The 14,423-nt window shown below is 49.5% G+C and overlaps 3 protein-coding genes across 3 annotated transcripts; all 3 read right to left on the bottom strand.

The window, feature by feature from the left end:
* Positions 1–321: 321 nt before the first annotated feature.
* Positions 322–2,055, bottom strand: EI90DRAFT_3159898 (uncharacterized protein). Its single transcript, XM_039066255.1, has 5 exons — positions 2,016–2,055; positions 1,501–1,951; positions 1,228–1,427; positions 1,047–1,190; positions 322–988 (listed from the first exon to the last, which is right to left on the bottom strand). The coding sequence occupies exons 2-5, from the start codon at positions 1,820–1,822 to the stop codon at positions 380–382; spliced, it is 1,275 nt and encodes a 424-aa protein (XP_038908089.1). The 5' UTR covers positions 1,823–1,951; positions 2,016–2,055; the 3' UTR covers positions 322–379.
* A 1,354-nt stretch (positions 2,056–3,409) lies between these two features.
* EI90DRAFT_654380 (uncharacterized protein) lies at positions 3,410–4,033 on the bottom strand. Its single transcript, XM_039067913.1, has 3 exons — positions 3,961–4,033; positions 3,476–3,940; positions 3,410–3,417 (listed from the first exon to the last, which is right to left on the bottom strand). Exon 2 carries the CDS (start codon positions 3,899–3,901, stop codon positions 3,593–3,595), a length of 309 nt encoding a protein of 102 aa, XP_038908088.1. The 5' UTR covers positions 3,902–3,940; positions 3,961–4,033; the 3' UTR covers positions 3,410–3,417; positions 3,476–3,592.
* Positions 4,034–4,483: 450 nt separating this feature from the next.
* EI90DRAFT_3159897 (uncharacterized protein) lies at positions 4,484–7,986 on the bottom strand (the record flags this gene model as incomplete). Its single annotated transcript, XM_039066254.1, has 13 exons — positions 4,484–4,871; positions 4,928–5,040; positions 5,121–5,315; positions 5,380–5,413; positions 5,505–5,668; positions 5,743–5,999; positions 6,056–6,101; positions 6,175–6,237; positions 6,291–6,476; positions 6,536–7,021; positions 7,071–7,394; positions 7,449–7,698; positions 7,751–7,986. The coding sequence occupies 13 exons, from the start codon at positions 7,984–7,986 to the stop codon at positions 4,565–4,567; spliced, it is 2,661 nt and encodes an 886-aa protein (XP_038908087.1). The 3' UTR covers positions 4,484–4,564.
* Positions 7,987–14,423: the final 6,437 nt, after the last annotated feature.

Raw genomic sequence — 14,423 nt, 5'->3', positions numbered from 1 at the left:
TTTCTTAGCCACCTTTGGGTGGCTGAAGCTCACCGAGTGTCTCCCTTTTCAGGAGTTGCATGAGATCACTCTAGCTCGAGTGTCGACTGATCCCCAATGGTTGCGGCCGCTTTCTGGTCGGGTGGCAGGGGGCTGGTTAGATTGGGTTTCAGGTCGGCAGATTCGCCTATCGGCATTGATTCGCCGCTGACAGAGCCCCGAGATTTGTCAGTCATGACAGTAAGTCCTTACACTGGGTGTAAGGAATGGGTGTTGGATGTAGGAGTTTAATGCATGCTGTGCACGCATTCTTTTATTCTTTACTTTATTCATTGTTCATTCCTTTTTTATTCCTTGATGTAAATAATTACATGTAATTAGATGCATGACCTACAGATAGCTACTGTACACCTGCATCATGGGGAACCCCATCCACCCATTCAGTGACACGAGAAGTAAATTCCTCTTCAGCTGCACAAAAATATTTGCAACCAGCTGGGGTTTTGCTCCAAAAAAATAGCATCCAATCATCCTCATCCCATCCTTTATGGCCAACCAGGGGTTCCATAGTCTCAACCATATCCACTTCAGCACCTTCAGTAACCCCCCCTGGAGCTGTACCACCAACATTTCCGTCATGCGCGCGTTTTTGAATTGCTATGTTCCGATCATGAACCGTTCGAGAGGGGCCACTGGGTTGATGATCTACTTGAACTTCAGGACGAGGAATGTTGTTGCGCTTTGAAAGCAGATGGGCACAACAACCCCACTGCTTGACAACTGCAGCACCATAGTTGTAATGGAGTATGAGGGAAGAGGGCTTGGATAAAGTTGTTCCTTGCACAAAGCAAGCATCCTTGTTTGCCCTGGAAATCAGCGAGGGATTATTATCTAGCGATTGGAGTGAAAACCGTTCGCCACGCGGATACTCTAACTGCGTTGCATCCATGGGAAAGTTATCAGGACCACTAGGTGGCACATCACCGACACCTAAAATACTATTCGGAGTCTGCATGAAGGGGTTAGGAATATCCAAGATAAGGAAAATGAAGGACCTTCAGGATTACAAATCGACGTGCATCTATGTGTTTGTGAATATCCGCTCCGACTGAGAGCCCATTACGAATGTCGTTGATGGATTTAAGGTCCGACACATCCTCTTCATAGGGGTTACGTCCGGTGATTATTAGACGGAACCACTTGGACGAGGTCTGAATGCCAGCGCGATGATCGGCAATATAAACCCACCTCGTCTCCGCGAGCATATGGAATGATGTGAGCTGCTGCAGGAAATGGGTCTTGTGTGAACACGCAGCAGTGATCGCGTTCAATGAGTACTGTGTGGAAGCCCGCCCGACCATCAGAGTGCGCTGAGTCTGAGTTTGAAACGTTACTCCGCAGTTTGATGACTTCAGGATCGATTGCATGCGCAAGCACATCCGTTCCATCTGTGTGGGTGGGATGGACGGTATGGATGGTCAGGCGAATGATCCAATAGGAGTTAATGAGAATGCAAAGGACCTGCCGGAGCACAAACATAATCATAGATCCCTTGATCAACCAGCACTCCTCCGTCCCCAATATCTTCTCCCTGATGCGTCACTTGGCCTTCGATACCCAAAACACACCAACCAAGGTAGCGGAGATACTTGTGAGGATGCTGGCACAACCGCGTAATTATGTGAACAGGTATGTCAAGGTAGAAGGCTCCATCGGCATTGCTATTGGGAGGGCGGTAGAGAATGAGCCAAATGTTCCCCGGCTTGGGGGTTGGACCCCTGAGGACAGGTCGACGTTGAGGGATTTCGACGTAGGCACGGTTAGGCAGTGTAGGTGAAAACATCCTTGCTGCTTCTGGTATGTTTAACTGGTTCCAGGTGGGGGAGGTGTGCCGTTGTGTGGGCTCTCGTGTGAGGACGAAATCCGCAGTGTGAGGTCTTCAAGGTCAGCGACTCAAGCTAGAGGAGACTAACTGGTGGGCAACACAGGTTGAGTAGGCGTCACAACGTCGGATGCTATGTCGTTAGAAAACCTACAAAAACCCCTCTGAGATGAGCGCAAAAGGCAACATGCACGTGCTTAGAGTTGAACGACAAACCAACTAGAGTAAATAGTTAAGTAGTCAGAGCGAGCACAAGAACGGAAAACAAAAAGTGCACCGATGCGGCATTGGCTGGCCGTTGCATGTCAGTTGTCATGTCCATTGGCCGAGCCCTCACAGTGTGATGCAGAAGGTGCAAGATGCCCATTCAGATTCAGGGCGGGAGAGTGATGCTAGTAGGACGTGGGGAAATTGGGGCAGAAGAGTGTTGGATGGACAAGCCATGACGACGTGCCGGTACGCGTATCAGTTACTGATATAGTACCATGCGTTATATTTCACTGCTTATTGCGTTCCACATGTAGCGCTTACTCGCATCTTATACCTTTGTCTCATCATGTTATTAGTTATACCGGTTACAATGTTACTACGTGTGTGTGAGATCTTCCCCCACTGAGTATCCCTGCTGAGTGCTACATAACAAGAAATAGGAAGGAGAGCATTGACCGAGCCCTCACCCCCCAGTGTGTTGCAGAGTGTGTGAGGCGCGCATCGGGTGGGCCAGGAGTAGCATTGATAGAAGGTGGAGAATTTGGCCAGAATAGGAAGGTGATGAGCGAGAGCGGGCTCTCCAAATGTGTTGCTGAGGTGCGCATCGGTGGGCTGGGAGTAGCATTAGTGGAAAGTGGGGAAATTGGGGCAGAATAGGAAGGTGTTGAGCGAGAAACAACATCAACGCGGGGAAATGCGCTAAGATCTAAAATGGGTCTAAGGCCAAAACTACGAAGGAAGTGTATGGAATAAAACATATTGAAATTGGTTTTGCTCTCGGGGGGCTTCTTGGCCAGGTAGTACTTTGATGTCGCTCATGTTTTCGGACAATAGCATTATAGTTGTGAGAGATCTTCCATGCTGTAGATAACTTTGAGTTTGCAGTCGAGCTTGTCCATCGTGGATTGTTGAAGGCAAGTTGCTGTGAGGGATCTTAACGTCGGCAGAGGCCAGCGATTGTGGTTAAGAGAGATCACGAAATCTTAGGATAATCAAAAGTCAAACTCGATATTACACTAGAGGGTGTAAAATACAAGATCTCTGTCTTTTCTATCTACAAAGGTTCTAGCTTATATACGGTTCTGTACGCTTATCGCTTACAGTTGCTCAGCTAAGATATCAGCTGTGAGGTGATAGTCACGGATCATGCAAAGTATCGCTTCATGTGAATCTAGTTGCTGTTGTGAGGATGCGAATGTGAGGTGGAACGGGAGGGGGTGTCATCGGTGTAATGAGTGTCAAGTTGAAATGCACATATGTGAATTGGACTATCTTACCGTGTCAGAATCTGACCCATATCCGATATCGTCATCCATACACCGTGCCCCGTTCTCGTTGGTTTTCTCCTTAAGAGCATAGGGATTAAGAAAAGAGAAACAATGAAAATCAGACTCAGGGACATACCAGTTTCACAGCGCGAATCTACATCACCCGATGGTGAGCGAGGTCGTTTAATTGCAACGGCTGTGATCGATCCCATGGTCCAATTCATATAGAGGGGTATGGTACGGTGACGAGTCGCTATGTCTCGGAAACTCCAGGTCGGAGCCAGATGTGACTCATCACTGCCTTTAGCGCTGCATCCCACTGGTTTTGGAGAGTTTGCCCACGTATATCCTTCCATCGTTGGGGGAACACACTTATGAACCTATTCTGGTTTCCGCCGATCCCTGGGTTGACCCCACCTGGGGGATCGGAGGTGTCACAGACAATGGGACTCGGGATCCGAACGGACCAAGGGGGAAGGTGCTGGGACACGACAAGGACAGCTGGGCGGCAATATCCCGCCCAAAATGCAAGAGGTCTCGCAGTACTGGTCAGCATTTTCATGCATCTCGCGACCAATTCTTGTGGGACCTGTACTTGAGCCTGCAATTGAGAAAACAAACAACTAGATTCTCTTTCGAGATTCCAGCTTCTCCTGCATCCCTCACAGCATCCAATACTGATGGAGCTCCTCAGATAATTCCGAGTTGGCAAACAACGTTTCCGAAGAGCGTAATATGCAGGCTTTCACAGTCCACAGCAGCCTCGTCAACGCATGGATGAGGCCCACATGCAGCTTGACGTCCATCAAATGTTATGCTATGCCCTAAGGCGCCAGTCGGGTTCCCTATAGATGGCAACTCCGAGGTCTTGTAAGCTGGTGACACGCTGGGCGATACAGAGAAGGACGGATCGTGAGTGTCCTCACTGACCCAATAGGTAAGCATCAGTTCAATTCCAACACGATGGCGTCCCAATACACCAAAAATTGCCGAACTCATTCTATACTAACATAAAAATTTGTCCACACAAATGGAAAAGTATTGCGTACGCGTTGTGATAACGGTATCCGCGCCCCAGCTTAGGGTGTGATGGGTCATGATTGGAGAGTGCAAAAATCTTCCGTACGAAGAACTTCGTTAGCTTCGGCAACTTCTGTATCCCCAAGCTGTTGTAGGAGTGCCACTGCAAGTTTATCGTCGTAAATGTTCTTGGGTGTGGATACAGTCATCTAAGATTGCGGATCAGATCTATCGGTTTCGGCCCCATTTCACAGAGTCTCGCCTTGATTGCTGCCTGAGTAAGCCCCCTGATTCTCGGACCCCCTGTAGAAGGGGCATCGCTGGCAGACCTCATGACGAATGGGTCGGAACAAAGAGCGTTTTCATCTCCAACGGTGGTGAGGAAGTAATCGAACTTTGGATCATAAGATCGGGAATCGTCCGTGTATCCGAACCGCTGGGCAATCGGGCAAATGCTTTTTGGAAGTGTTGCACCGAACAGCTTGGTCGCTTGGTCAATAACTCCGGCCCGACTACGTCCCAGAACTGGGTTAACAATGGGTTCAAACTGAGCAGCAGCGAAACCTACAGTTTACCCTTGTCTATGTAACTTCTTAAGAAGTCGACATGCGTTAGCGAGTCAAAATTTACGGGGTCATCGGGATGGTCATCAGGAAGGTTTGTCGATCCACGAAACTTCAACTACAGGTCCATCCATTGAGCTTCCAGCCTCTTGGCGTACGCAGCATGTCCTCCCACAAGGACTTTGGAAACGCGCATACGTGCGCTGTGACAAGAGATAGTAGGAAATACCTCTGAGAGTGCTCCCCAAACTGGTTTCGAGAGGTGGCGCCAGCGAGCTCTGATGATGGCGCCGGCGTCTCGAGCAAGCTCGTCGAAGTCATCGTTCCAACTGAAACGTCATCGAGCCTTAGGAACTGCGCTAGTGTTCGCTTCTGTGAGTGAGACTGAGGCCACTGTAAGACATGCTGGATTAATCTGATCTTGCACCTCTTCTTTCTTCCTTTTTCTGAGTCAGACCTTTTCGAAGTAGGGGCCGGATGGTTTGGCGAGACTTGAATTTAGTTATCAGCTCCTTCACTGTTTCGCCTCAGCAATCTTCAGGGACAAGACCTTATCCAGCTCACGACGAGGTTTAGTCTGACCGAGTAATCGCTGTTTTTCGTTCCGTAACCTCCTCTGCTCCTCCCTCCTCCATGAAAGAGTTGATGGCGTCCAGCGGTGCCCCAGTGATCTCTTTCCAGAAGGTAAGATCAGGCTCATCATACGCACGAGTATTGATATCCAAGCACGATGAAAGGAAATCGCGCTGCAATTTTGCCAGCACATAGGAAGCGCTCCACGAGATTGGCCGTCAAATATGGAACGCAATAGAAGGATGACCTTGGAAGAGGGCACGAGGCAAGGAGATGGCCCTCGGTCGCTGAGACTGTTCATTGTCTTACTCAGGGTCCGCGGATCTAAAGACATCCCTTCCGGAGTACTCATGACTACACCATCCGCGATCCTCCTTTCGATGACCTTTTGGAACTGTTCATATATTCGATCCTCCGACAAATGTGCGATCCCTCCAAGATCCTGAAGAACTGTCAGGAGTTCTTCCTGTCGACGCAAAGCCGTAAGATTGGCATTCCTGGGTGCTGGGTGTTGAAACCATGTCAGGAAGGCGCCACAGCTGACTGCTGGGGAGACTCACCTCTGATCCCTTTCCGAGAATGCGCTTTGGTTGCTCCCGGGTTGTGCTGATCTGCGGATGGGGACGCACCGTTTGAGGGGGGGGCCGAGAAACCCCAGATTCAACATTTGTCGTCTTACGACATTTAGTTGGATTTTTTCAGATAAACCTGCTATCGCAGGACGCTTTGTGGCTTTCCTCGTCTGTGAATGACTGTTGAACACTTCACCTGTCGAGAACTAAATGAGATACACACTGATTTCAACATAGGATCCTCGATTATCCCAGGACGTTGGTCATTGATTAGAATCGATTGTTCGGGTAAGCCACCACCAATTAACCTCGAATTGACAGAATTTCCATTATTGGAAGTACCCTCTCTGGATCGACCTAAGGTTAGATCTCCGCCTTGTGTTGTTTCATGCGTAGCGGCAGGTGGGCTCTGAGGATCCTGCGCCAAATTCCTGTCCTTTGGTGGCCTGCCATGTTTCTTTGTGCCACTGATGGAATATTTCGAATAGCGTTAGTCTTCTTCTCTGGCACACTCCACTCCTTTCGTGGGCAGCCTTTCTTGACAGTCCCATCGGGTAGTATTGGATTCCGATTACGAGGAATCCCATCTGCTTTAAGACTGGTCCTACGATCTCGCTTCATTGTGGGGCGACAGAAATTGTCGACATATTTTGCCAGGGTGTCAACATCCCCATCGTAAAATTCTTCTTCGAGGAATTCTCCAAAACTTGCCACGTCAGACAAGTCCTCAGCCAAAATATTTCCGAGTTTCTCAGTGACAGCATTTGGATCAAGTTGTGAGCGCTGAAGAACCGATTTTGTCCAGTATTCCATGTGGCATTCGCGCCCATAATGCATAGCTTCGGAGACGATAGCGAAATGGCGGAGATGATGGGGCACTGGATGTTCCTCATTCTTCTTCATGAGATGTTCGATTGTCCACACATCGAACTGACTGAGGAGCGCCGTCATTTCCTAGTAGGTTGTTAGCCCGCGAGAGAGCAAAGGGTGAGACGGGTCGTACATTGTACGTCTTACCACGTTGGGATAAAATATCTGCAATTTCAGTTAGCTGGCGATGAATAGTGACATTCCACTTCGCCAACGTCTCCGGAACCTCACTAGAATTATGTGATATGTCAGGGTCCCCTGTGACACCGCATTTCTCACCTTTATGGGATATTCCCTGGACACGTTGCCCACCTACGGTGGGGCGAATGCAAATGATCATCTTATTTCGAGCCATTTTTGACGGCACAAACACTCGTTCAATAAGCCCGTGGCGTTCCATGTTAATGATTTGGCGCCGGAAAAGTCGTCGATCCGCGCGAGTAGGGTTCTGACATCCCTGAAGTGGTGCAATACGCTATTAGCTGCTCCACCTGAAGGGGAGTGTACCTACAATGGTGGGCAATGCATTTGTGTAAGCATGAGTGTTGTTGGCACGGTTTCCCAACAACTTTTTGACACGCGCAGCAACTAATGGGAAACTTCCGAGTGTCAGAGGATCCAAAGGCTCAAATTCCAAGGATTTGACAGCTTCATCGATATCATGTTGGGATTTTTCCTCCTCATCGACCAGCTCTTCTTCGTGGGTCCCATAAACGGCGGAGGCAATGGCAAGTCCATTCTGAGAAAGCCGCTCTGAACTTCTATCGCAATAGACTGCAGTTGTCTCTCCTCAGCAACCAATTTTTGCCACACTTCGCTATGTTCCCAAAAGGAGCGATGAACAACACAATTCTTGGAAATCCCAGAACTGTGGATCTTGTGCCTGATGGGACGAGGGAAGTGGCATCAATTGAAGTAAGCGATTCAACACAAATGATGACTGACACTAATTCGAGTTCCTCCAGGGATTTGACAAGGTGGAACATCGATCCGAATGAGTATTTGGCGGTCTTGGCGCAAGCAACCAGCTTGAGCACCATGTATGCCATGTCTGTCATCTTCGAGGGCTACTCCGCGATTAAATTAGTTGTCAACATCCAAACACATTCCACAAGCACCCACTGACTCTCGCATGAGATCCTGTCAAAGTCCGGAAAATTGTTGAAGGGCGGAGGTCATCGGATTGGGAGCAACGGAGACTTGCGGAATTTGAGGACAGAGGCCTATGGAGACCTGTCCAGTACGTATTACAAGGGAGGATATATACTGAATAAAATTATCTGGTTGGAGGTGCTAATATTTTGTGCGTCGTGGTGCCCTTGGAACAACCTAAGCACGAATCAAACATGGGAGGATGATTCATTGAGTATCTCCCAGAAAAAAACCAGCCAGCCACGAGTGTGCTCATACCGTAGTCGCCCTCAAAACAAAGTTCTCGCACGCAGTATTGCACAAGAGTGTCCATGTGTCCGTCGTAAGAGTCAGACTTGGTGTCGGGTTCAAATGAGTTTCACAGTATGCGTTCCTTGAAAGGCTTCTTTGCGCTTTTGGTACAGTCGCGGGTCGTTGCCTAGTGTTGGTAGAGGCGTCAGCAGCGCTCACTGACATCTATCGCTGTTTGTGTCGCTGGGAAACGTGACTCGTTGAATCAACGTTGAATAGGAGATCTTGGGCCATCAATGGTGCATGGCGTCAGATTCAAGTCGCTCCTTGCAATGACAACCTCATGTTATGGAATGCGGTGATATTCGGACCAAGTAGCCGATGGAACATTCAATTCAACGAGTCCTATCCCAACAAACCCGCCACCGTTGTCAAAATCATCCGAACATCCATGCGAACGGAGAGCTTTGCTTCAGAATCGCCGGTCACCTACCCATGATGTCGCTGCGATACTAACGAGCATCCAAATGTTAGTTTCACGGTCCCATCCCTATGGGTTTCATTAGTTTTGACCCAAACCCTCCTCCAGGTCATCTTATCCTGGCACAACACCATTTGAGACCGATTGATTACATATTTTCACAGTCAGCTCTCCTTCAGCTCCCTCTTAGGGCTCATGTAAATATATGTGACAAATTTGGTAGCAATGCGATGTGCTCAGAGTCGACCTCCCCCAAGCCCGCGTCAAGCCGAGTCGGACAGATGCTAAGTTAAGAGTTGATAATGGTGCCAAGGCTAGGATGTTGGATCACCAGAACCCCATAGGTGGTCCGAAGCAACGCCCCGAAATGATGATGGAGGAAGCAGACGGATGGGGTGAGGCATTTCCTTCTTCGATTTTTGCGTGCAGGATCGAAATTTCGGGCACAGTCAACTGAGTGTGACAATCGAAGTAAGCAACGTTAGTCCGCGAGCCATTGAAACAAGAGGTCAGAAGTGGGGATGGGCATACTTACTGATAAGTCCAAATCCTTCTAATCGACCAGTGGTTCTCCCGAAGTTAACAATCTTGAGCGACATTATTCCGGGCATGAAGACTTACTGAGTTAAAAGACAAATCGAATGATGGAAGCACTTGGACATGGAGACAGAGGCAGCGACGATCGAGCGAGGGGCCCATGCCGAGATGGAGATGGTGGTATGGGCAGTATGGGAGGCTCGGGCAGAAAGGCTCAGGGGTGCGAGCTCAAAGAGTGTTTGAAAAGGGATAAAGGTGAGTGATACCCAGTGAAAGAACACCGGAAAACCAGCCAATCGACCATAAATCGGCAATCCAACCCTCAAAACCCCAGCGGAATCGACGCAAAAGCCGAGCACGACGCAGCCTGTCATCACCAATCCCCACGGGTTATCGATTCTGCGAAAATCGGTGAAATTGCCCACAAATTCAGAATGTGCAGCACACAGTGGCCGGCCACCACAGACGTTGTACAATTGCTGATCAGGAATCGAGAGAAACATTCGATGGTAGAAAGGAAGCCTCGAGCGTGGAGTCTGAAGCGCTTGAGCCAAAGAAGTTGAGATGGTGAATTTGGTGGCGAGAGATATGGGGGAACCGATACTTACATCGTCGAGGTCAAGAGACAGTGTAGACTCCTTAGCGTCAGAATCAGCATGCCACGACTCCGATGAAGCGACTGGGCAATGCATGCCTGAGGACCGGTAGCGTTTCTGACGCTAGGGAAGGGCGAGTGGGGCGCGCGGTCAGATGCAACGACCGTAGCAAGCAGGTGGGCAGACGCTAAAGACATTGTCGTTGTTGTTGAACTCTTGTTCGTTGAAGCATGTAATGTCGAGATCACTGAACCGGCAACTGCGGACACGCGGGCTTGGGCGGATATGAATGATGCGAATTGAGGAATGGGGGGATCAGATGTGGGAATAGGTTCTAAGGGCGTCGCTGTCACGACCGACAAATCCCGGGGCTCCGTCAGCGGCGAACCAATGCCGATAGGCGAATCCGCCGACCCGAAACCCATCCTAACCAGCCCCCAACCCCATGTCTGGCCCCCTGCCTTACTGTGTGAGACTTGGCCAAGAATCAGAACCTAGACCCTGTCGGTATTCCGACCTTACCTCCAGTTCCTGAGCCCTTGGTGCTCCCGGCATTCAGTCATGCCTGCCTTGTCTCCATCTGAACCACACATCGCTTCCTGCTATGTGGTCACAGCCATGCCCCGCTTCCGTGCATTCCGCACCCTCTGCCCACTCCGCACCCTCTGCCCACCTCTGTACCTCTGTTGGCCTTCATGCTGTCCTTGTGTGACAGTGCTGGCAGATCAACCTCTGTTCGCGGACTTGTGTCGGCACCGCACCGACCCCGCTTATTTGCGGACTTGTATCGGCGCCGCGCGCTGACCTCCGCTTTCCCTCTGGCCATTTGTCACTTGGCAGCTTATCATTCATTCCTTGCCGAGTGCCATTTATTGTTTGCTTCCCTGCCAATATCGGCATTTGATCCCCTCTTTATTGGCACTAGGTTATTGATCTCATTCAGTTATTCATCAATAACCCTTGCCACTTATTGTTTAGTGATCTGTTCCTCATTTCCAGTTCCCGGGCTCTTGTCCTTATTTAGTTTGACAATCCCCGCTTATCTCCGCGCCGGACCGCGCCGGACTGACCGGCCTTTCTATATTCCCTCTTGCCTATTTATCTACCTTGTAAATACTTTCGGGGACCCCAGTCTGAAATCAACTAGAGTACCCCCCTGTCTGTTCTGAGTCTCTTCTTCTGCAAAGGGGCTTCCCCCCCTCTGAGTCCGTGCTTGCGGAGTCCGCGCTCCTCCTACAGGTCCGCTCCGCCTGCAAGTCTTGTTTGAAGTCCGCTGTGAGTGTCAATCCGTAAATACGGGATCTCCCCCAAACGTCAAGCTCAGGGCACAGCGCTCCACCTGAGTCGCTGAGGCCGCGATCCCACTCTGCTAACCTTGAACAGCGCTTCCGGACGCGCCACATATTTCCGCCCGCATATCCGCGCGCGCGCGCTCCAACAGACCTCTGCCACAATCTCCGACACCGACAATATCCCAGCCTCTGACAAAATCCAGTCTCTGACAGTCGCAGAACATCAGAACGGCGAGTTAAAGGGGGGAGAAAGGCATGGAAAGGGGGAAAATTATGACCAACGCACCAAAAATCATCAAACCAGCCAAAACTCATCCCCCCGTCGACAAAATCGCTCGAATGGCAGCAGATCGTCCACCCGCTTAGGATGAAGGTCCTAACGTAAGATCCGGGCTAATGGCCCAAGGACCGGCCAAATCGGCCAAAAATGACACAGAAGGCCGTCACGAAGCAGCCCATCCAAAGACGCCTATGGCCAAAATCACCCATAGAGATCCGGGGTGAACTTGAGCGCTGACAGCGCATTGGACCAACGTGAGGCGTTGAAATGGAGGCTAAGGGCGTACACAAAGCGACCCACCGCCATAGATCATAGACACCATCGATCTGATCGCCAGAAAACTAAATGAGAGTCTGGAAATGTGGTTGAGCGCAAATAGGGCAGAAAGTCAACTAGAAGCGGGAAAAATTAAGTGAAGAGTCGTACGGAGTTGAACTCTCATCAAAGGGATTCCCCAAGAGGATCTGATACGGAAACTTCAGCGGCCGAGACTGATACGGAGGATTCAGTGATCGATACAAATTGAGACCGACGTTTTCAACGGCAAGAGACAGATGTTCTGAGTTGAGAAGGGGGATCGTGGAAAATAAAAAAGAGAGATATGGAAAAAGAAAAAGCCACGATGACGTGTCTGCCTGGGAACACTTTGAGGGATGTGCTCTGATCCCTTTACATCAAAGTATTGGGACTCCCAGGGAGCAGCAGATATGCCAAAGTGGGGGAAAAACAAAATAAGAATGGGAATGCTGAACGGGAATGCTGCGCGGGAATGAGAGATGTAAGTGCCAGATACATCAAAGGGTTCCTACCTAGAGGTCTACTACCCTCGACTCCCTCATCAGCTCTCAATGAAATAGGAGAGAAAAGGCTCACACCAGGGATTCGACTCGGGGGAGGGATGCAGGGTTCCAAGGGATGCTGTGCTATGATATCCCAACGGCGCGCTATCGGGCACAACACAACCCTGCCTTGGACACAGGTAAGAGAACCTGGGATTGTTATCTAGTAAGGGAAGAGCGGGCCCTCCCTCCCCCCACCTCAATCCTTCCTGCACCCCAGTGAGAGAAAAAAATGTGTCTGCATAGCCTCACAATTTAAATAGCTACCATTACAATACAAAAGTCACATGTGACGGACATAACCACAAATCCGATCACCTACTCCGGAAATCAACTTGCAACAATAACAACCACTTAGTCCAGATTTTATAATGGAGATGGCTGGGTATGAGTCTGGAATCTCAACTCCCATGGCACCCATAAAAGGAAATGTACCAGTGTGACCATAGGGAAGGTCCGGGTGGCAGTACTTGGAGGCTGTGGGAACGTTCTGGGCGAGTTGCTCGCCCAGAATTGTGGCTGTGACCTGTGGGAACATTCTGGGCGAGCTGCTCGCCCAGAACTGTGGCAGTGTCTGGAGGTCTTCTCACACTTCCATGCTCACACAAGTGTACAAGGCACTTGTGTGCATGCCGGAGGAGACACAATGGAATAGCATAGCGACAGTCCCAGCAAATGCCAGAACCTCTGGAATTGAAGACGAGCCGGGTAATTTACAAGGATGGAGATTGGGGAAGGAGGAGGGCAATGCGCAAAAACAAGGACGAGGAAGAACAAGGAGGAGAAGAACAAAGAAAACGCCTTCAGCAGAGGATGAGGAATAAGAGGGCCAGAGCCCAGAAGCGTGAGCGGACGAATAAACACATATGGAATTCGTCCGAAGAAATCGACCCAGGTATGCAGCAGCAATAAAACCTGAATCGGCATGACTGTAGCCTCGGAAGACACAGTATGCGTAAGGCCGACAGCGGGTATGGCGCATAAGATGAAGGCATCACCGGATAAGGTGCCATGTGCGAAAAAAGAGCGCTTAGTCCAACTGCACACAAGTCTAATTTAATCTCGTACCTCCATTAAATAACAAGTGAATGAGAATAAAAACAAGTGGATATCCTCACTTGCTTAAATCCTACTATGCACCAGCCTTTTCCATTCAATCCTACTATGACAATAGTGCAAGTGGACATCTTCACTTGCTAGCCGTGAGAAAAAAAGCAAGTGGACATCTCCACTTGCTAGCCGTGAGAAAAAAAGCAAGTGAACATCTTCACTTGCTAGCCGTGAGAAAAAAAGCAAGTGGACATCTTCACTTGCTGCCGTGAGAAAAAAAGCAAGTGGATACCCTCACTTGCTTAAATCCTCCTATGCACCTGCCTTTTCCATTCAATCCTACTATGACTGTAGTAGAGACACTAAGATGGCACCGACATCCTACTATGTGCCGGCCTTTTCCATTCAATCCTACTATGACAATAGTGCAAGTGAAGATGTTCACTTGCTGCCGTGAGAAAAAAAGCAAGTGAAGATGTTCACTTGCTAGCCGTGAGAAAAAAAGCAAGTGAAGATGTTCACTTGCTAGCCGTGAGAAAAAAAGCAAGTGAAGATGTTCACTTGCTGCTGTGAGAAAAAAAGCAAGTGAACATCTTCACTTGCTGCCGTGAGAAAAAAAGCAAGTGGATATCGTCACTTGCTAGCTGTCAGGGCACAGCCCCTGACCCCACACACCCTCAGGTACCCTTCCCCCATTTTCTCCTATTTTTCCCTTCACTGTTCCACAATCCCGCATGCATGCAGACTGTGGGAACGTTCTGGGCGAGTTACTCGCCCAGAAACCATCACAGCCACAACCGTGGGAACTTTCTGGGCGAGCAGCTCACCCAGAATCTTCCCACGGGGGGGTGCCAATTATGGAAAGTCAGCAAAGAGCTGAAAACTGTATAGTTCCCAGCTCCCATTTGTAGCGGCTTCACAGGAGGTTGAAGGTTACCCTTCATTTCCTGTGTGTGAGAAAAAAAGCAAGTGAACATTGTCACTTGCTGCCATGAGAAAAAAGCAAGTGGACATCTTCACTTGCTTGC

The sequence above is a fragment of the Cantharellus anzutake genome, assembly GCF_015039405.1.
Source record: "Cantharellus anzutake strain C23 chromosome Unknown EI90scaffold_183, whole genome shotgun sequence".
NCBI classification, from domain to species: Eukaryota; Fungi; Basidiomycota; class Agaricomycetes; order Cantharellales; family Hydnaceae; genus Cantharellus; species Cantharellus anzutake.
This window is presented reverse-complemented; position numbering and strand designations above follow the sequence as displayed.